Source organism: Vulpes vulpes, chromosome 12, assembly GCF_048418805.1.
Source record: "Vulpes vulpes isolate BD-2025 chromosome 12, VulVul3, whole genome shotgun sequence".
Lineage (NCBI taxonomy): Eukaryota > Metazoa > Chordata > Mammalia > Carnivora > Canidae > Vulpes > Vulpes vulpes.
Genome location: NC_132791.1, coordinates 133,624,477 through 133,645,155, shown reverse-complemented (window position 1 = coordinate 133,645,155; position 20,679 = coordinate 133,624,477). Strand labels below are relative to the sequence as shown.

Below are 20,679 nucleotides of genomic sequence, written 5' to 3'. Positions count from 1 at the left end.
GAGAGCGGTAAACAAGACAGATAAGATCTCAAACTTACACAGCACAAGAAACTACAAACAAGAAAATATCAGGTATGGGGATCCCTGGGTGGCTCAGCAGTTTGGTGCCTGCCTTTGGTCCAGGCATGATCCTGGAGTCCTGGGATCGAGTCCCACGTTGGGCTCCCTGCATGGAGCCTGCTTCTGTCTCTGCCTCTCTGTGTGTGTCTATCATGAGTAAATAAATAAAATCTTAAAAAAAAAAAGAAAAAGAAAATATCAGGTATGGATAAATACTGTCCTGGAAATCAAGCAGGATGGGAGGACAGAATGTCCCCAAGGCTATTTTGCTGGCGAAGTGCTTTGTGCAAAGTGGACTCCAGGGGGCAGTCCCAAGGGCGGGTGAGGAAAGCAAGTAGGCAGAGGCTTCAGAAGTGAATGCAGGTGAGAGCCTCCCATGGTGTGAACCCCATGGGGACAGTAAGGCTCATACGTCTGTGTCCGGATATAGGGGAGCCCTTTGCCAAGATAGGGGGCCCGGGGGGTTCCCAGCTGGCAGCTGGCTATCACGGGTCTGGAGCTCAAGTGATCTGGGCTGGGCACAGACTGGGGGGAGTCCTCTGAGATTGGGCTGGCCATTGGCACCCTAGGACTGCCGGAACAAAGTGCCACAAACTATATGCTTAAGAAGACAGAAATCGGGGCACCTGGGTGGCTCAGTGATTGGGTGTCTGTCTGCCTTCAGCTCAGGTCATGACCCCGGGGTCCTGGGATCAAGTCCCACATTGGGCTCCCTGCAGGGAGCCTGCTTCTCCCTCTGCCTGTGTCTCTGCCTTTCTCTGTGTGTCTCTCACAGATAAATAAAATCTAAAAAAAAAAAAAAAAAAGAAATTGATGCTTACAGTTGTGTAGGAGGGAAGTCTGAAATCCAGATGTTGGCAGGACAATCCTTTCTGCTAAGCCTTGGAGAGAGCTGGCCTCTTCCAGCTGATGGCCGCAGGTGCTCCTTGACTTGCAGCTCCTGATGCTTGGGGCTCTGCCTGTCATCGCCGGGCCCTCAACCTTTGTGTCTGCCTCTATGGTGGCTGTTTCCAGTTGTGCCAGATTAGGGGCCACCCTAGTGATGTCATCTGAACTTGATTACATCTGCAAAGACCCTATTTCCGAATATGGTCCCATTCACAGATGTGGAGGTTAGGACTTCAACATGTGCTCCTAAGGGGACACAAAATTCGACCCATCACAGGGTCGTATATGAAGCCATGGGAGTGGGTGGGCTCTCCAAAGGAGAGGTCACAGAGTCAGAAGACAAGAACAGCTAGGGACTCTGGCCTTTAGGAAGGCTGAGGAGTCCAGGAAGAAATCCGAGAACGAAATGGTCTCCAGGTACACCTGCCACATAGGCCAAGGTGGAGGAGGAAAAGGAAACAGGGTGTCCATTGAACTAGGTGGTCTGGCAGGTGTCTGTGTGTTTCCACAATACTAGGCCAAGAGAAGAAGCAGGGCTTGGGTAATGCCGACAGGCTCTCAAGAAATGTGACTTAGAAGGAAAAGCGTGACATATGGAAAGAACTAGAAGGATTGAAAAAGAATGGTCCCAGCACAGTGGAAGGAAGGAGGGTGGTGACTGATTTGCCCTGGAGTTGGGCTACTCTGCTTGTGGGGCCCCCCTGAGTGCATTCCGCAGCTGTGTGGTCTTGGCCTGGTTGACTCCACCACACCTCAGTCTCCTTGTCTGAAGAATGGGGCCAACTCCAGGACCCACCTCTCAGGGCTGCAGTAAAGAATTCATGATTGAGGGTGCCTAAAATGCTTAGCACAGCGTGTGGCACATAGTTAAGCACTAAATAAATATTAACTCTTGTTACCATCTGGTTAAAAAAAAAACCCACAACCACCACCACCCACAAGACAAGGAGGAGGTTTCGAGGAGGTGGTAAGTAATATCAGAGGCAGCAGATGGGACACGGAGGCAGAGGGTAGAGGAAAGGTCAAGGATTTGGCAGTGCCTGCAGAGCTTGGAAAGCTGGAACAGCCACTCAAGGGCCATCAGGAGATGAGGTGAAGGCTGTAGGTCCGCGGACTCTTGGCTGCAGCTGAGAAGACAGAGCAGGTGCTGGAGGAGAGAAGATGTAAATTCTGGTTTGGGCCATGAGGAGAAGGTGTGTGTGTCGGGGGGCGAGGTGGAGGTCATTTGGAGTATCTTAAATCTCAAGGGTCTCCATTTGGGTGATTCCACACAGTGTCACCTTTGTGGTGCTACACCTGGGTGGCCAGGGGGCCTCCTGCAAGTGAGTGATGGGCCCCAGAGAACCATCGTGTGTGGGCACTGGCTCAGGGAGCAGTGGTGGGAGGGAGGCGAATGAGGAGTTTACAGGCGGGTTCCTCCAGGGTCAGAAGCCTGCGTGGAGGGGGGGTGACCAGCTAGAGGGAGTGGGCTCTGAGTCTGCTAGGAGGTGGGAGGGGCTGGGCACACTAGCTTCAGAGTCCTCAGGAGCAGGTGGCCGCCCAAACTAGGAATAGAATGACCTGGTGGCAGGAGAAGACAGTCCAGAAAGGACTGAGGCTGGTGGAAGAGGATGAGCCACAAAAGGAGAGGCCTGAGGGCATGGTGGGAGCCACAGCAGGAACACTTGTCCCGACTGAGTAGAAAGAGAAGCAGATGCCAGGCAATGACTGCCCCCATCAGCAAGGGCTCTTGGACCACTGCTGAAGACAGCTGGGGGGCGGACACCAGATCTGGGGTGGTGGGGTACAAAAGACACAAGAGGAAGTAGACACCACCCTAAAGAGTGCTTTCAGGAAGTCTGGTGTTTCTTTGATAGAGCTGCAAAGGACAACATTTAAGGAGGGAGGGCTTGGGATCCCTGGGTGGTGCAGCGGTTTGGCGCCTGCCTTTGGCCCAGGGCGCGATCCTGGAGAGCCGGGATCGAATCCCACGTCGGGCTCCCGGTGCATGGAGCCTGCTTCTCCCTCTGCCTGTGTCTCTGCCTCTCTCTCTCTCTCTCTCTCTCTGTGACTATCATAAATAAATAAAATAAAAAAGGAGGGAGGGCTTTTGCTTTAATGTATTAATTTTTAAAACAGGGAGCATGGGGTGCCTGGGGGGCTCAGCGGTTGAGCATCTGCCTTTGGCTCAAGGGTGTGACCCTGGGGTCCTGGCATCGAGTCCCACATCGGGCTCCCCGCAGGGAGCCTGCTTCTCCCTCTACTTGTGTCCCCCTCTCTCTCTGTGTCTCAAGAATAAATAAATCAAATCTTAAAAATAAATAAGTAAAACAGTGAGCAAGTCCAGCAAGACTGTGAACTTAGGTGGACAGGAGCTAACGGGGAGGCAGTGACAGAGGAAATAGTCTTTTGGCTAGAATGGCCAGGAGCCCTTGCTAGTTCTAGCCCTGAAACATATTTAAATCACTGGGAAATCACACCTGCAAACCCTCCAACTGAACAGGCACATTGACTGCTTGTCGCTGGGGCATCTGATAATTCCTGCCCGTGGATATAGACAGCACGTCACTGTTTCCTGCCTCTGCGCTGTCGCAGGGCGCTTGTCCCTCGTTGCCCCACGACGGGTAGGGAGGTCCTCTTGACATCTTTTTACCCCTATCATAGACAGGGCTCACCCTTCCTGGGGACTTCCTCTCATCTCACAGTTCGGTTAACCAGTCCGCGCCCTCTGCACCTCCTGCGTGCTCCCTCTGCCGCCCGGGCCCCTCGCCGTGGCTCCCGCTTGCCTCGCCCGGCCCTGCCCTCCCGCTTCTGCACTCCTCGGGCTCCTGGCTGGACACAGGTGCATGGGTCCTTAGCCCAAGGGAGGGGTGGTCCTCTCTGCGTCCATCCCGGCCTTGCCTTGCGACTTAGTCGTTTTCTTACCTATCCCCTGCCTTTTGTGTCCGCGCTGCCCAAGGCGCTGGGACAGAGGACAGTGGCCTCGGGAAGGGCCGCAGGGCTGGGGCGGGCGGGGGAGCAGGTGGCGACACCGCGGGGGACTGGGGGGGTGGAGCCGGTGCCTCCGGGCGCGGCCGGCAGAGGGCGCGCGGGCACCGGGATTGGCCGCGGCAGCCGAGGAAGAGCGGCCCCCGGGACCGGAGCGCGTGCGGGCACAAGGGCTGCTGGCGCGCAGAGGCCCGGCTAAAAATACGCGCGCGCCGTCCAGGTCGCGGGGCCGAAGAGGGGGCGGCCCTCGGAAGGAGCGACCTCTGCAGCCCGGAGGGAGAATGCAGCTTTGGGCGAGCCCGCGGGGCTCCTGAGGCACCTGGGGAGAGCCTCTCCCAGGCCTCAGTCTTCCCGTCTGCAGGATGGGGGCCATGTATTTCTCCAAGAAACAGTGAGTGGCCGCTGCGGGCGTCAGGCGCGCCGCCGACAAGTTCTTACAGCCGTGCGGTTCGGCGTCACGGGGCCAAGGCGGTGCGGGGGGAGAATAAACGGGCAGGTGCAGGAGGCGCTCAGATGTTCAAGCACGGAAAGAGAAGAATAAAGGATGATGTGCCAGAGAGGAGGCCGCCCGGAGAAGCACAGAGGCGCGTTCCAGGGGGAGGACAGTGCCCCTGCAAAGGCCCAGAGGCCGCAGAGCCTGGCCGCTTGGGGGAAAAGATGGAAGGTGGAGGGAACGGCCCGGGAGCCGGACGGAGCGACCGGCACCCAGAAACCGTCGGGGTCCGCGGGGATGTTGGGGTGCCTGGAAGGGGTTGAGGGGAGCTCTGTTTGACCGCGGTGTCGGCAGCACGGATAAACGGAGTCGTGCATTTTGCTCCGTGGATTCTACCTCTGATGCAAAAGGGAGCACAGCTACGAGCTGGGCAGTCATCCTTGTGCGGCGCGGGCGGGTACGCGGCTGGGGCGTGCGGGTACCCCGGGGACAGGCGGCGTGCGGGCACCCGCCGTCTGGAGGGCGAGGGCAGAGAGGAACGGGGCCGACCGCAGCCGGAGCCGAGACGGTCGGCGCTAGCCCCCTCCTGGGTCGTCAGGGGCAACCCTGGAGCTGCGCCCCCCGCCCCGCCCTGCGCGCAGCAGCCAGGTGGCGGTTGGGGCGCGACCAGCCCGTTTGATTTCCCGCGGCCGGTGGAGAGGGGGGGAGGGGGAGGGGCGAGGGGCCGCCGGCCAATGGGATGTGCCGGCCGCTGTCACGTGACGGCCGAGGGGCGGGGCCCAGGTGTACTTACGGGGCGGTGAGCGGGGGGCCTTGGCCTCCGCGCGAAGTCCGGGAGGCGTGGCCGGTGTGCGCGCCGGGGGAGCTGCTCCTCTCCAATTGGCCCGTGGCCGGGAGGCGGGGCCTGCGCGCGCCGCGGCTGCGGGTTGCTATTGGCCTCGGCCGGAGGCCCGCTGGCGGCGTGCGGGCGAGGCTCGGGGCGCGAGGACCGAGCCGGGCGGCGGGTTCGCGAGCCGGGGGGAGGGGCTGGGGCGGTGGCGGTGGCGGCGGCGGAGGAGGCGGAGGCGGCGGCGGGGGCCGGTACCGGACCCGGCGGGATGAGCGAGGCGGAGGCGGCAGCGGTGGCGACAGCGGCCCCCGCGGCGACGGTGCCCGCGACGGCGGCAGGGGTGGTAGCGGTGGTGGTGCCGGTGCCCGCGGGGGAGCCACAGAAAGCAGGCAGCGGGGCGGGCGGCGGCGGGGTCGGAGCCGCCTCGGGCCCCGCTGCTGGGACCCCCTCGGCGCTGGGTCCCCGCACCCCTGGCAACCCGGCGACGGCAGCCTCGGGGACCCCCGCGCCCCCGGCCCGGAGTCAGGCGGACAAGCCGGTGCTGGGTGAGGGGAGGGCGCGTGCCAGAGCGGCTCTACGGGGTCGACGGGCTGGGGGAGGGGCGTCGTGGAGCCCACGCGATGCAGGAAGCCGCCAGAGGCTGGCCTGGCGCCTGAGGCTCAAAGGACTAGCTGGGCCAGGGGGCGGCTGACCAGAGTGGGTTCCCCTGGTGGGCAATCCTGCCGTGCCTTCCCGACTGGTGCCCTGGGCACGCCCCCTGCGGCGGGAGGCTCGGTCTAGTCCCAGCCGAATCCCAGCCTGGGAAGCAGGTGCACTGGGAACCCTTTCTTTGGGAGGGCAGGAACCGGTGGGCCGGGTGAGTACCTGGTTCTAGGTGAAGGGCTGGGCTTTGTAGCTCAGGAGAAATGTGACTTAGAGTTGGAAGGGTCTCGAAAGCCTGAGCCCCCTCTGTGTGGGCGCCTCTGTTTGGTGGACCTGAGATCAGAATGCCTTAAAGCTAGCCACTGGGTGAAACCCGGTGGCTTGAAGTTAAGCTTAATAGGTAAAGGGAGGTAGATTCGATTTGGAGTGTTTCCAAACTGAGCCCAACCCCATCTCTTCCCCCCACCTTACTGCCCCCACTGCATCTCTGCCTGGCAGCAATCCAAGTCCTGGGCACTGTCAAATGGTTCAACGTCCGGAATGGTTACGGATTCATCAACAGGTATCTTAGAAACCCAGGGAGGGGGTGGCAGGGGTGTCTTCCAATCTGGCCCGTGGGACTGGACACCTTCCCCACCTCCTCTCTACCCCTGCTGAGGCACATGGTTGCAATGTCCAGCTGACGCTGATTCAAAGTATTTAACCGCCGCACAAATGGGGGCAAGATGAGCCTCCTCCACATCTCTGAGGGCAGCAGAGAGTTAATGATCTAGGAACTTGGCAAACCTGGCTCGGAGCCACCTGGCTTGCCTGTCTCACCTTGTGGTTTAGTTTGCTTCGCCTTTGGGGCAGAATGTACCTGCTGTCTGCGCCTCAGGGCTCTGGGCTGGAATCCTCCCTCATTTCCTGTTTGGGGCGGCTGGAGGAGCACTCCCCTGACTCATCTCCCTTAGAGGGCTGCTGGCTTATTTGAATCCCCCCACCTGACAGGGCTGTGGGCTGGTGAGGGGGGTGGCTGTTGGGGAAGGAAGCCAGCCCTGCCGCCCTACCGGTTCCCTTCAGCTGGGCAGCCCCAATCCCCCCACCCCCATCACTACTGGGAGGGGCTGTAGTGGCAGATTCTGAGCAGAGCCAGGGCTCCCCCAGTGGGCCCTTCCCCATGCCGGCCGGCCTGGCCCAGCCCTCCTGGGAGGCCCTGGTTCCCTCTTAGCAGCCTGACCTTTGTGCAGCTCCAAGTGCTTTAAAGCTGGAACATTTGATCTAGGGAAGGATCCCTCTCTAATTCTGGAAGCTGAGGGCTCCTGGGACATTCTGAAGGAAAACCTTCCCATCCCCCCACCCCTGCCATGGGGTGCTGGGATCAAGTGGGGTAACGAGCAAGTCATGATAGAGAATGGCCCGATACTCTTTCTCACCCTCAGTCTCTCGGTTTGTTGAGCGCGGGGCCTGCCCCTGGGGGCTCACCTCCGGGCTGAGGGTGAGAAGCAAGTCCTGGCGGAGTTCCGAGCAGGATCGTGCCAACTTGTCCCATTCTCAGACTTGTTCTGCACCCCTATCCAGGCTGCTCTTTATCCCCCTTTCCTGACTGCAGAAGGGAAGGGCTGAAGAGGGATTTTGCAGCCATGGTGGGGGGTGGGACAGAGGGGTGTCGGCCTGGAACAGTTAGACTGAGCACTGCCAGGCTCTAAGGTGCCCCAGGGGCAGAGGGGCGAGTCCTCAGCAGGTGCAGAACTTCCCCCGACTTCTTCAAGGTGACTTTGCCTGTCCTCCACCCTTAGGGAGCTCAGGGCTTTCGCTGAGGTTTTTGGTATACTTCTCACCAGTCTCTGGCTCTTGTCACTCTGGGCCCCGTCTACCCCCAAGGAGTCAGGGGAGGCTGGCGAGGGTGGGCCTGCTGCTTTTAGGGCCGGGCTGGGAGGCCTCACCAAGAGCACCCCGTAACCAGCCCCCTGTTCTGCAGGAATGACACCAAGGAGGATGTCTTTGTTCACCAGGTAAGAGCTAGGTTGGTTTGGGGAGGGTGTGGAGGGAACCCACCCTCTCTCTGAAGGTTTTTGCTGTAATCCTTAGCAGCACACAGCGTTTTCCTGCTCTTCCCCTCACGACAGCATGGCCAGGAGAAATGGCTTCCCCTCCCCCTCCATCAGGTGCCTGTATTCCCCACCATTGGCCCCACTTGTGTCAGGTTGTGTCTGTGAGGAATGAACTTGTTGCCCTCTGGCCGTGGCATGCTCACTACCTACACCGGGACCTGGTAACACAAGGATGAGTCCTAGGCAGCATGCGGAGGGAGCCGACACAGGCTAGAGATACTTGGGTGTGGTGTCCCCAGCGGCAGCAGCATCACCTGTCGTGCAAACTCTCAGGCCCCACCCCAGACCTGCTGGCTCAGGCCGACTTGGGGCGGAGCCCAGCAATCTGTTCTAACGAGCTCTCCAGGTGATGCTGATGCAGGCCCCGGGGTGAGAACCACCACTCTGGTGGCAGAAGCTCTGAGGTAAGCAGCATGGTGCGTTTTGCCGGCTTTGCAACTTAAGACTGTCTCTGCCTTTTGTTTCGCTGAGTTCCTGTCTCTGGTCTCCCTCTTCAGAGCCTCTGAGGGGTAAAGGGAGGAGGGAGTGTGTTCTGGGGACCCGGCTCGGGGCACCAACGCTGGGAGGTGCCTCCTGGGTCTTGGCTTATCCCCTACTAAACTTGGCCCACCTCCACCCTCACCCTCGGGCTGGGCCGCAGGGATCGTCGCTGGTGAACCGAATGGAGCAGGGTGGCGGACCCAGCAGGGGTGAGGGAGGCTCCGGGCTCCCTGCCCTCACCTTTCTCCTCGCCTTTCCCCTGCCAGACGGCCATTAAGAGGAACAATCCCAGGAAGTTCCTGCGCAGCGTCGGAGATGGGGAGACGGTGGAGTTTGATGTCGTGGAGGGAGAGAAGGTTCGGGCTGCCGGAGATAGCCCCCCCAGAACCCCCTTCCTTGGGCCAGTCAGCCCAGGCCATGGGAGGACAGCACTGCCTTCCCCACCCTGGTGTCCTAAGGACTGAGTCCCTCTGGTCACTTGATGACGTTTGGGTTTCTTTGTCATGCACCAAGCACTCCCAGTCTGTTCTCCACGTGCCATGTCCCCTAAGGGTCCTGAGTCCACAAGGGTCCAGTGGCAGCAGCTACCCTCCTGGAAAGTCCCCTGGAGGAGGCCAGGAGACAGCAGCTGAGGAGGAACTGAATGGGGGCCTTGGTTGGAAGAAGGGGAAGCAGGTTTGGGGAGGTGTGTGTGGCTGAGTGGGCACTCACTGTCCTCCCCACCTGCTTTCTCCCCAGGGTGCAGAAGCTGCCAATGTAACTGGGCCCGGGGGCGTGCCAGTGAAGGGCAGCCGCTATGCCCCCAATCGTCGCAGGTTCCGCCGATTCATCCCCCGGCCCCGTCCAGCTGCCCCGCCACCCATGGTGGCAGAGGCTCCATCAGGTGGGACAGAACCAGGCAGCGAGGGGGAGCGAGCTGAGGACTCTGGGCAGAGGCCCAGGCGGCGGCGCCCACCTCCCTTCTTCTACCGCCGGCGCTTTGTGCGAGGCCCTCGGCCCCTCAACCAGCAGCAGCCTATAGAGGTGGGAGTCCTGGGGCGCAGAAGCTGCTAGCACACCTGGGGAGGGAGGGGGCATCCGTGAGGACAGAGACCTCTGGGGCTCCCGAAGAAGGGGAGGAGGGCCAGGATGGGTCCCCGAGGCTGGGATCCTTGGCGACGGGTGTTGCCCCAGCTCCCCCAGGTCTCGTGTGTTCCTAGGGCACCGACGGGGTAGAGCCCAAAGAGACCGCTCCATTGGAGGGAGACCAACAGCAAGTAGATGAGCGGGTCCCCCCTTCCAGGTTCCGGCCTAGGTACCGAAGGTGAGACCCCCTTTCTGGGCCCAGCTTCCCCTTGCCTTCCAGGACTGGTCCCAGTGGGAGGGGGCATAGCAAGTCTTGGTGGCAGTGGCAGGGGCCTGGGCAGCTCAGTGGTGGCTGCTTAGGTGCCCAGGGAGACGGAGAGCAGGCCAGGCCCCCTCTGCCCGGGAAGCCCTGGGAGGGAGATGGAACACACGGGCTCCCTGCCCCCTCCAGGGTCCCCCACTTGTTTCCCCAGGCCTTTCCGCCCCAGGCCACCCCAACAGCCTACCACGGAAGGTGGGGATGGTGAGACCAAGCCCAGCCAAGGCCCCACTGATGGTTCCCGGCCTGAGCCCCAGCGCCCACGAAACCGTCCGTACTTCCAACGGCGGCGGCAGCAGCAGCCCCCTGGACCCAGGCAGTCCACAGCCCCAGAGGTGAGGGCCTGGGCTGCTAGGACTGGGGAGTAGGAGTAAAGGCCCTGCCTGTTCCCCACACATACACACCAGTGAGCCAGGTGGCCTGGTCCACCACATCTAGCAGGCGCCCCCCCACCCCCAGACACCCCTCTCGCTCTCCCTGGAGTCACGGCCCCAGTTGTGAATGTGAACTAGGGAGGAATGGGAGGAAAAAGGTGGGAGAACACTGAAGTTGGGGGGTGTCAAGAACGAGAGGGTCTCAGGTGACTCCCCCCCTTCTCTCCAGACCTTGGCCCCCATCAACAGTGGGGACCCCCCCCCCACCATACTGGAGTGACTCCAACATGAAGGACCCCCAGAGCTACCATCTGGTGAGTTGCTGTGCCTGGGGCGGGCTCAGCAGAGGGGGGCCCTGGGGTGCAGGGAGGGGTCACAGGCTGGGAGCCTGGGGCACACGGGGGCCGGGGTCCTCCAGTCACATTAGTCCATGTCCTTCTCTCTCTCAGGTTATCTGCCAGTTTTTCCAGCTGCCCTCTACCCGACCCAGCACCCCCTCCCCCTTCCCAGAATTCATGACATCAGAACACCGGTTTTCCCCTTTTCCTTGAGACTCAGGAGGGCCGAAGCAACAGCCTTTTGCTTTTTCTCTCTCCCCTACCAAGGGGTGAAGGAAGGGATCCATCCTATTGTTCAGAGGCACCAGCTCCCTCCCCTAAATCAGGCTGAGAAGGAACCAGCCAGCTCTTACCTCCTCCTGGTTGTTTTCTTTCCCATCCCAGTTTATTTTTTGTCTCCTCCCCCGCCCCAACCCCAGCCCCTACCTCTGAAGCCATTTTATGAACTGTCATGTGCCACCTGAGCCTCCAGTAAAAACAAAAAACAGGCTTTCCCCGTGGTCTTGGTCTCTGCCTCTTCTCTGTGGAGAATTGTGGGTAACTCCCTGCTGAAGGGGCTGGCAGAGGATGGGGCGCAGTGGTGGGGGGCAGGAGGCAGGGGCAGGGTGTCTCTAGGTCTGCAGCTCTGGGCTGTGAGATTCACTTCTCCCAGCTGAAACCTGGGGCTGACCTTTCCTCTGCAGAAGGAGGGTTCTGGAACGTGCCCAGGGCAGCTTCTGCCACTTGGGGCTAAACTTACTGAGCATTTACTGTTTTAACAAAAGCAATGATCAGGGGCACCCAGCTGGTCAGTTGGTGGAACACGCGACTCTTGATCTTGGGGTCGACTCTCAATCTTGGGGTCATGTGTTCAGGCCCCACATTGAGTGTAGAGCTTAGTTTAAAAAGGGGGGACTGAAAAAAAATAAAAAGGGGGGCTGACTAGAAGCATAAGTGGGGCAGAGTGAGCACATCCAGAGGCTTCTTTGGCAGGTGGGGAGAGACGCTGTGGTCCATTCAGCCCCTCCTGGGTGCCTCACAGCAGGATGCCATCACGTACAGTGATTTTATATATCCATCTATACATATATATATACATTTAGTACAACAGACCTTTGGTTTCTTCTCCCCACCCCTTTTGCAAACATATACAAAAATATCTGAAGGCTCCTCCTACCCCGTGTTTACAGGCAGCCTTTCAAATCCTCCTTTCCCTTAGTTGGTCAAAAGCTTGCGGGCTGCACACCCTTCAGGAGGGGCGAGGGGACAAGAGCGGGGCTCCCCCTCTGCGGCCTGGGGGAGCAGGTCCTCTCTCCTTGCGTGGGCATATGGCCCTCCAGTTGAGCGAGAGGGCTAAGCCTGCCAGGAGGAGTGAACTGAGGCCTTGGGAGGGTGCGGCCTGTCAGGGGTCAAGACGGGACCCCCTTCACCCAGAGTCTATGTGGCAAGAATTCAGAGAAAGTGCCAGAAAGTAGGAGGAGCCCAAGGTGGCAGGAAGCTGTTTGTCTTCACCGGTCCTGCTCCCTGACCAAAGAGTCGGCCCTAAGGCCTCTCCTCCCTGCAGCCCCCTTCTCTAGCAAGGGGCGAGAATATTCTGGAGCTGAGGCCGGGTGCGGGTGGGGTGGGCTACAGAGGAGGAAGGGGATGAGTGGCCAGAGTGGTCCACCCTGATGGCCACAGCCTAACCATGACACATAAATAATCCAAGAAGTCACACGAGGGGAATGAGGGGGTGCTGAGACCACCCTTCCCTCCGGCTTCCCAGTTCAATCAGGAAGTAACAGGGAAGAGAGGGCGAAAGTGCTGCATAGGAGAGGTCTCCGGTGGGGGGCGGGGGGGGGGGGAACGAGAGCATAGCCCTCCCACCCCTGCCCTGGCCCCTCAGTCATTCTCGTCGTCAGGTCCTAAGTAATCGAGTTCCGTGCTGGGCTTCACCTCCTGCTCTAGAAGAGACGGTGTCCGGCGGAAGTCAGCCGAGATCTGGTCAAAAGTCCGGCCTCGGGTTTCAGGCACTTTTAGGAAGGTGAAGATGAAGAAGGCGAGCAGGAGAACCGCGAACAGAAGGAAGACATAGGGCCCCATGGCCTCCTGGGACAGGTGGAGAAAGAGGTGTTGAGGAAGGGGAGGTCCTGGCAGCAGGGGGACTCCATAGACATCTCCACAGGCAGATGGCTCCTCTGTGGGGCAAGGGAGACCCCAGGAACAAGGGAAGAAAGGCATCACCCTCCCCTGGCCTTAGAGCAGTAACCCTCCGCAGTACAAGTGTGCAGCTGGTAATTCTGGTCTGTTCTGGCACAGTGGGTCTTGAACACCCCTCTCTCAGTAGCCCACATACTTTAGCCCCCTTCCCTCCTTCCATAGTGGTCGAGCAGGTGGTTTTCAGGGTCCACAGGGCCCACCAAAGTGATCCCCAGACAGGAGTGGGGAAAGCAAGTGGGCTGGCTGTGACTTGCTGCCCTCTGGCCTACGGGGTGGGAGTGGGGGACACGGGCCAGGGCACCTACCGCGACATACTGGAAACCCATGCCAATGATGAAGTTGCTTGTCCAGTTGGAGAAGCCAGCCACGGCCATGGCGGCTGGGCGGGGGCCCTGGCTGAACAGCTCGGCCACGATGAACCAGGGAATGGGGCCCGGGCCAATCTCAAAGAAGGCCACAAAGCCAAAGATGGCCACAATGGAGACGTAGCTCATGGCTGGAAGCCGCTCCTGGGGCAGGCAGGGAGGGAAAGGACTTCATGTCATATCTCTCTGGATCTTAAGTTGCCCTCAGTGCAGAGACCTGAAAACCCCTCCCAGCAGCTCACAGAGGAGCCTGCCACCCTAGGTGACAGCAGGCCTTTCAATGACCAGTTCTGAGTGTTGACCCTCAGCTGGCTGCCCTATTGCCCTCCTCGGGGCACAGGCAATGTTAACACCCTCTTGGATGTTAGGATGGTCAGTGCTCTCTTGGTTCTAAAATTGGGTCCCAGGGGCGCCCAGGGGGCTCAGTGGTTGAGCGTCTGCCTTTGGCTCAGGTTGTGTCCCTCACAAGGATTGAGTCCCGCATCGGGCTCCCCGCATGGAGCCTCCTTCTCCCTCTGCCTGTGGCTCTGCCTCTCTCTCTGTCTCTCTCATGAATGAATCAATCAAATCTTTAAAATAAAATGAAGTTGGGTCCTTAGGAATGATTGTTTCTGAGACTGGACACTGGATCTCCTTCCTGGCTGCCAGAAGTGTGCTAGAGCTTTCTCCTAGAGGGGGCAAGAAGTGCAGCCTGGGACCCTCGGGAGCACACAGGCCAGCCCCAGGATCAAAGGCATATTCCAAGGACACAGCCTCTTGGGGTAGTTCCCATGGGTTGGGCCTTTGGTCCCTTCCCGCTCCCCAGGCCTCACCAGCAGAAGCAGGGCTATGGTCATCAAGATGGCACAGCCACACATTCCTGCCAGGCCCAGGAGATGGAGTGTCCGACGGCCAGCCCGCTCAACCAGGAACACCTGCAGGGAAAGTCAGGGCTTGGCAGGGGCCTCCAGGGCACAGGAAGTGGGAGGGACTGGGAGGGGCAGCCAGGGGATGTGGAGCCAACAGTGGGTGTCAGCAGTTACCGAGACCAAGGTGAAGACTGTGTTGACCACACCAGCTCCTATGGTCGCATAGGCTGGCTGCCCTACCCCTGCCGTCTCAAAGATGCTGGTTGAATAATAGAAAACCTATGGGGGGAGAAGGAGAGGGGATGGTGGGCACGTCCCTTCCTTGCAGCCACAACAAGCCCCACTGACCCCGACTCTGGACAGAGGAGGCTTGCTGCCTTTTCCCCATCTTTGGGGCCGTCCCCCCACCCCTGCCCCAACCCGAGGCTGCCGCCTACATACGGCATTGATGCCTGACAGCTGCTGGCTCAGCTGCAGCACGACGGCGATGACCAGAGGCTGCCGGTGGATGCGGCTGCCCAGGAGCTGTAGCAGGGACAGGGGCCGCTCCCGCTCCAGCTTCCGCTTCTCCTCCTTCAGCTCAGCCAGTGCCCCAGATACATCAGCCCAGCCGGTCAGGCGCTTCAGACCTGCAGGGGAGGAGAGTCAGGGCTGAGAGGACAGAGAGGGCGCCAGGCAGGACAGGAGCTTGCAAGATGGGGTGGAAGCTCACTCTTTCTGGCGGGCCCCTCTAGGTTCCGGATTATGTAGAGGTAGCGAGGGCTCTCTGGGCAGAAGGGCAGCAGGACCAGCTGCAGGAGGGCAGGCAGCACTGTGATGCCCAGGAGGAGTGGCCATAGGGTGGTAGTGCCCAGCATGGACTCTAAGCCCAGCACCTGTGGGAGAAGCATGGGAAAGAGAGCAGGCCACTCAGCCCCGAGCCCTACTCAACCCCCTGCCTAGCCACCCAGAAGGCCAGGCCCAGTTACCTGGGCGATCAGAATGCCAATGACGATGGCCAGTTGGTTGAGTGTCCCCAAGGCGCCCCGCAGGTGAGTGGGGGCGATCTCCCCCACGTACATGGGCACCAGCCCAGATGTGAGCCCTGAGTAGAGGGAAGAAGAAAGGGCTGTGGGCAGCTGGCCACTCCCACCCCCAAGCTCAGTGCTGGTGGAGGACAGCAGGATGCTGGGCAGGGCCATGCTGCCCGTCGGTACCTGAGTAGGCGCCAATGAGGAACCGCCCAAGAATGAGCATCTCGTAGGAGGCAGCAGCATGGGCCAGGCCCATGAGGGCACCCCCCAGCACCGCCAGGACGTTGTTGACCAGCATTGCCCTCTTCCTGAGAGGCAAAGAGCGAGTGGGAGAGTTCGGGTGCCATGCAGCAGCCCCCCTCCTGCCCGGCCCACCCTCACCTGCCAGCCCCATACCTTCCCAGCCACTGAGAGATGATGCCAATGAGGAAGGAGGAGATCATGCCACCCACAGAAAAGATGGCCACTGAGAGAGCCCAGAGAGTGGTGAGGGTGCCCGGTGGAATGGAGCTGGGCCCCTCGGGCCCCTGCCTCCCCAGCCATGTCTCATTGTAGCTCTGTTCAATCACCTGGCGGGGGTGGGGAGACACGGAGCAGTGAACACTTACAGGGACATCCCTGTCTGCTGTCCCCTGCTGTCCCCAGCCCACTGTGCCAGCCGCAAGCCCCTCACCTTCTGTGGCGCATTAATGACTCCGATGTTATAGCCAAACTGCAGGGAGCCGAGCACAGCAGAGAACACGGCAAGGACCAGGGTCCCAGTGACTCGCTGCTGAGGGGGTTCCCCATCCTGGGGGGTCAGAAGCAGAGAGGAGGCAGGTCACACGGAATCAAGATTTCTTTCCTCCATCCCAGGGGCCTGGGCCCAGCCAGAGCCTGAAGATGCTGGGTTCCATCCAACACGTTGGGTGAGGGAAACTGGACCATATTAGGAATCGAGCAAGGATCTCAGTGTAAACAGGAGCCGGAAGCACCCAGTAACCAGGCTTGAAGGGGAAACTGGATGTCTGAGTCCAGCAAGCTGGGAAATCTTTGAGGGCCTTGGCCTCACCATTTCTAGGTGACCTTGGGGGCTGGCTTGGCCTTAAGACTGGAGTTCAGATTTGTGTGACCTTGGCCAAGTCACTTCCCAGCTCTGGAGCTAGGTTTCCTCTGTGTTAAGGGAGGAGGTAGGGGTGGGCGGTGTTGCCTGCTTTGTGTAGATGTCTGTGCAAGTGAGAAAAATCAAAACCCAATGCTAAGTGTATTCCTGATGGCAGTCGATTCCTAAACCTGCCAGTGCCTTATTGTGGGGGCGTCGGTCTTCTTTCCTCCCCTCCGGCTTCACTCAGCGCGCCACCGGAGGCCCCCAACAGACTCAAGAGAGGTACTTCTTTCCGAAAAGGACATCGCGGTCATTCCTCCCCGCATTCAGCCCTTGGGGTGGCCTCCCGTGTCTCCGCCCCGGCCTCCCTTCCCCCTCCAGGCTCCGACGACGCAGGGCGCGGAGGTGGGGGGGGGGGCTTCTGCCCCGGGAGCGCCGGTGCCCAGGGGATGGGGGCGGTGGCGGCGGTGGCCGCTTGCTGGCGGCACAGACTGTCTCCAAGCGGAAACCTGAGCTGGGGGGTGGGGGTGGGGGCTGCCACTCCCCTCAGCCCCTCCACCAACCGTGGGGCCAAGGGAAAGTTCAGTGTCCTGGAGGACCGCCAGGGGTGGGGGTGGGGGCCCACGGGTGCCTCCGCTCCTCGAAAAACTTCCCGCGAGCTGGGACACACGGGCAGCTCCAGGGGGACAAGAGTGTCCTGGACCTGCTTTCTGCAGCCGGATCCAGGGGGCAGAGTGTCCCCGATCCCCGTGTGCCGCACACTGGAGAAGGGGGCGAGCCCTGGATTTGGGGAATCCCGCGGCTGCCCGTGACCACGGACGGCCCCCCCAGACCCACTCAGCCTTTTCGAAGGATTGGAATCGCACAGTCACGGGTTGTCCAGCCCGGGTATAAATAGCCAGGCCCCCATCCCCCCCTGCCCCCCGCGCCTGCGCAGGGACCGCCCCCTAGCTGACCCCAGCGACGACCCCAGCCCGAGAAAAGTGGCCCTGTGCCCCCGTCCCGCCCCCGCGTGCTGAACCCTACTTCCGAGCCGATCTGCTGGAAGCCCGACGGCATCTTGTCTTAGGGACCCGATGCGCAGGGACCGCGGTTAACAGGGAGGCGACTGCGAGGTCGGCGGCCCGGGCCTGGCGGGCAAAGGGCGCGGGGGCGCCGGGCGTCCTGGAGCGGCGTGCGGAGGGCGAGCCTGGCGGGACCCACTGTCGCGGGCCAAGGATCCAGAGAGCGGCAGGGCTCCGGGGGATCTGGCGGAACCGGGCTGGGGGGAGAGACCCGAAGAGCCCCCGCTGCCCCCACGGGCCACGCCCTTCGCAACACCCATTGGCCAGGAGCCCGCACACCCCAGGAAGCCACGCCCCTCCCCGCTCTCGGGGTTTGGAAATTTAGCACCAGGAGGAGCGGGCCCGCCCTCGAGGCCACGCCTCCCCAGAGATCCCGGGGAGACACGCCCTGCGCGCGCCGGGCCGCCTCCCGCGGCGAAGTTTGGGGACAGGGGTCTCGGGACCCAGGAGGCCCCGCCCCACCTCGAGTGCACAGGGGCTCGGGCCTGCGGAGGCCCCTAGAAGGTCAGGCGCGGGGGCTGGGGGGGTGCGGGGTCAGAGAGGAGGGGATGCGGCAGGTCCGCCGGCCCCGGGAAGATTCGCGCGAGGTGGCAGGGGAGCACTGGCCTGGAGTAACCCCCCGCAGCTATTTTTAGCTCCCACGTTGGGAGACGCCAAATGTCAGGTCCCGGGTGTCCCGGCCTGTCCCCGGGCGGGGGAGGGCAGGGCGACGGAGCCTTAAAGGGTCCGAGACACGCTTCCCACGCGGGGCTGGCCCCGGGGCACAAGAGATTCCGTTCCCAGCGTCTTGGGCGTCTGGGCTCGGTGGTCCTCCCTTCGTGTGTCCGTGCTCCGGGCCCTGCCCATCTGTCCCTTCCCTTACATGCGTTCCCCACGCTGGTTCCTGGGGGCGGCCGGAGAGGCCGCTGCTCACACCAACCACGTCACCAGCCTGAGGTCCCCGAGCTGCCTCGAACGTGCTGGCCGCGTGGACCACTTAGACACGCTCTCTGGAGGCCGCTCCGGGTCTGAGCCTGCAGCGAGGAGGGCGCGACCTAAGAGTTGGCGCGTCCTGAGCGGAGCGCAGCGCTTGGGGCGGCCAACCGGCCTCCGAAGCGCGGGACTGTGGTGCCACCTGGAGGGAGAGCGCAGATCCGCCGCGGATGAGGGCAGAGTCGTAGGGTGAGGGGAGGCATCCCTCCCGGGTCCTCCCCGGCAAGGCTCCCCTACGTGCTCCATCTGGAGCTCGGGATCCCAGGGTTGGGCTGCCACCTGCACCCGGCAGCTCGCGTGCGCCGCACGTGCGAAACTGTTCCTCCTCCTTAGCGTCCTCACACCGGTGGATGTCCCATTGGCCACCCTGTCGCTCCTGTGAGAATACTGGAGGTCGAGCTCCACTCCTCTCCTCTTCCACCCCTGCCCCCCATCCCCACCCTTATCCAGTTGTTAACCGCATCGGCGTGCTGACCTCCTAAGCTCACGTTCATCTGATTTTCTCCACCTGTACAGCTGCCACTTGGATCCAGACCACTATGACCCCCTGCTCCTTCCTTCCCCTTAGGAGGAGGGCTGAGTTCAATGTAAAAAAAAGTTCAACCTCATCACTCTCGCCCCAAAAGTCAATGGTTCTTTGCTGCCCCTACTGTCAAGTTCAAACCCATTCGGGCGCCTGGGGGGCTCAGAGGTTGAGCATCTGTTTTTGGCTCAGGGCATGACCCTGGGGTCCTGGGATCGAGTCCCATATTGGGCTCCCCTCAGGGAGCCTGCTTCTTCCTCTGCCTGTGCCTCTGCCTCTCTCTGTGTGTCTCTCATGAATAAATCAATAAATTTTTTTTTAGAAAAAACACCCCCAAAACCAGTTCAAACCCCTTTTCAGAGTGACCAAAGCCTCCTGCCTTCCTTGTCCTATCTCTGCCTCACCTTCTAGTTCTACTCAACACCTAACTCCTTATACCCAGAACACACTATGCCATCTCTCTCCTGGACAAAGAGAGATGGCATAGTGCCTCTGATGGACAAAAGCCTCAGGCTGGAATACTGGAGGACTCCTATTCACCCTTCAAAACATGCTCATGCCCTTTGTGAAATCTTTGTTGGCTTCCTCCAGGAGAAAGGAAGAAAGAAAGAAAGAAAGAAAGAAAGAAAGAAAGAAAGAAAGAAAGAAAGAAAGAAAGAAAGAAAAAGAAAATAAAGAAAGAAAGGAAAGAAAGAAGAAAGGAAAGAAGAAAAAAGCAAACCATGTGTCCCCAGTGTAGTAGAGTGTCACCATTTCTTTCCAATAGGACAGCCTTGAGAGAAGGTCACTTTGTTTACCGCTATGGACCCAGCACCCAGCCTAGCAGTTGGCACCTAGCAAATGCTGAATGGATGAAATGAGGGGTCTGGTCCTTACAGCCAAGAGAGCAGGTTGGGGGGTGATCACACAACGACCCTTCTAGGGGTTTAACCCCCTCCCCACCCCACCCCCAGAAAAGTAGAATCAAAGAAAGTAAGTCAGAGCCAGAAGTAGATAGATAGGGTAGTTTGGAAGTGATGGGGAAGTAGAAGAGGAAATGAGAGAGAGCAGGAGAGCTGGCAGGGAGGAGGAAGAATGGCCTGGAAGGTGGGAGCGAGGGTGCTGATAGAAGATGGGAAGGGAAGGAGAGGCACAGGATGCAGGGCAGGGAGGGGTGGTGAGGTGAGGACCTTGCCTGGGGTCCGGGGGTGTGGATCTTGCCGAGTGATCCTTGGCTCATTCAATGGAACCAGCTGCAGCCCTTCCTAAACTCTGCCTTCTGCCCCGGGGGGCGGGGGAGGGCCTCATCCCCTTGGGCTTTTGTCTGCCAAGCTCCTGGGACCACTGCGTTCTGCTCAAGGCAGGTAAGAGATTGGCAGGGGCCGGCGGGAGGGGGGGGGTGGGCAGCAAAGCGGGGGACCCCTACAGGCACACTGGCTCCAGCTCCTACTCCACAGGCCCACTTTGCTTCCAGGTCCTGTAGGGCGACCTTGCTTCTGGACTCCAGCAATGCCGCTGCCCTCCTTGTCTCTGCCTCGTGTTGTCTCTAGATCAGGGTCTTATCTGCAGAGGATCGAATTCACGACACAGTTCTTTGGGCATTGTGTTCTCTGACCTGTGTCTTATTTTATTTTATTTATTTATTGGTAAGATCTTATTCATTTGAGGGAGAGCACACAACGGGGGGGGGGGGGGGGCAAAGCGAGAGGGATGAGTAGACTCCCCGTCAAGCAGCGAGCCCAACGCAAGGCCAATCCTGGGACCCTGAGATCATGACCTGAGCTGAAGGCAGATGCTTAACTGACTGAACCACCCAGGCATCCCCCTTATTTTTATTTTATTTATTTATTCATGAGAATACACAGAGAGGAAAGAGAGAGAGGCAGAGACACAGGCAGAGGGAGAAGCAAGCTCCATGCAGGAAGCCTGACGTGGGACTCGATCCCGGGTCTCCAGGATCACGCCCTGGGCTGTAGGTGATGCTAAACCGCTGAGCTACCGGGGCTGCCCCTTATTTTTATTTTATTTTGTTTTATTTTTTAAATTTTTTTAAAATTTATTTATGATAGTCACACACACACACACACACACACACACACACACACAGAGGCAGAGACACAGGCAGAGGGAGAAGCAGGCTCCATGCACCGGGAGCCCAACGTGGG

At 60.2% G+C, this 20,679-nt stretch overlaps 2 protein-coding genes across 2 annotated transcripts; one reads left to right on the top strand and one right to left on the bottom strand.

Annotated features, from left to right (window-relative positions):
• The first annotated feature begins 5,309 nt into the window (after positions 1 to 5,309).
• On the top strand, positions 5,310 to 10,981 carry YBX2 (Y-box binding protein 2). Its single transcript, XM_026005677.2, has 9 exons — positions 5,310 to 5,722; positions 6,318 to 6,381; positions 7,780 to 7,813; positions 8,659 to 8,748; positions 9,131 to 9,415; positions 9,592 to 9,695; positions 9,931 to 10,111; positions 10,380 to 10,464; positions 10,600 to 10,981. The coding sequence occupies exons 1-8, from the start codon at positions 5,446 to 5,448 to the stop codon at positions 10,428 to 10,430; spliced, it is 1,086 nt and encodes a 361-aa protein (XP_025861462.2). The 5' UTR covers positions 5,310 to 5,445; the 3' UTR covers positions 10,431 to 10,464; positions 10,600 to 10,981.
• A 533-nt stretch (positions 10,982 to 11,514) lies between these two features.
• On the bottom strand, positions 11,515 to 17,342 carry SLC2A4 (solute carrier family 2 member 4). Its single transcript, XM_026005362.2, has 11 exons — positions 17,003 to 17,342; positions 15,566 to 15,682; positions 15,289 to 15,461; positions 15,076 to 15,200; positions 14,848 to 14,963; positions 14,592 to 14,754; positions 14,321 to 14,508; positions 14,054 to 14,158; positions 13,844 to 13,945; positions 12,972 to 13,175; positions 11,515 to 12,555 (listed from the first exon to the last, which is right to left on the bottom strand). Exons 1-11 carry the CDS (start codon positions 17,033 to 17,035, stop codon positions 12,349 to 12,351), a joined length of 1,533 nt encoding a protein of 510 aa, XP_025861147.1. The 5' UTR covers positions 17,036 to 17,342; the 3' UTR covers positions 11,515 to 12,348.
• Positions 17,343 to 20,679: the final 3,337 nt, after the last annotated feature.

What these genes read in the sequence shown, in the direction of transcription:
- YBX2 (XM_026005677.2), top strand. Translation starts at nt 5,446, where the DNA reads ATGAGCGAGGCGGAGGCGGCAGCGGTGGCGACAGCGGCCCCCGCGGCG. An exon ending in GGTTACGGATTCATCAACAG is followed by an intron (nt 6,382 to 7,779) that starts GTATCTTAGAAA and finishes CCTGTTCTGCAG; the next exon opens with GAATGACACCAAGGAGGATG. An exon ending in AGGATGTCTTTGTTCACCAG is followed by an intron (nt 7,814 to 8,658) that starts GTAAGAGCTAGG and finishes TTCCCCTGCCAG; the next exon opens with ACGGCCATTAAGAGGAACAA.
- SLC2A4 (XM_026005362.2), bottom strand. Translation starts at nt 17,035, where the DNA reads ATGCCGTCGGGCTTCCAGCAGATCGGCTCGGAA. An exon ending in ATCTCTCAGTGGCTGGGAAG is followed by an intron (nt 15,201 to 15,288) that starts GTATGGGGCTGG and finishes TTTGCCTCTCAG; the next exon opens with GAAGAGGGCAATGCTGGTCA. An exon ending in AGAGGGGCCCGCCAGAAAGA is followed by an intron (nt 14,509 to 14,591) that starts GTGAGCTTCCAC and finishes CCTCCCCTGCAG; the next exon opens with GTCTGAAGCGCCTGACCGGC.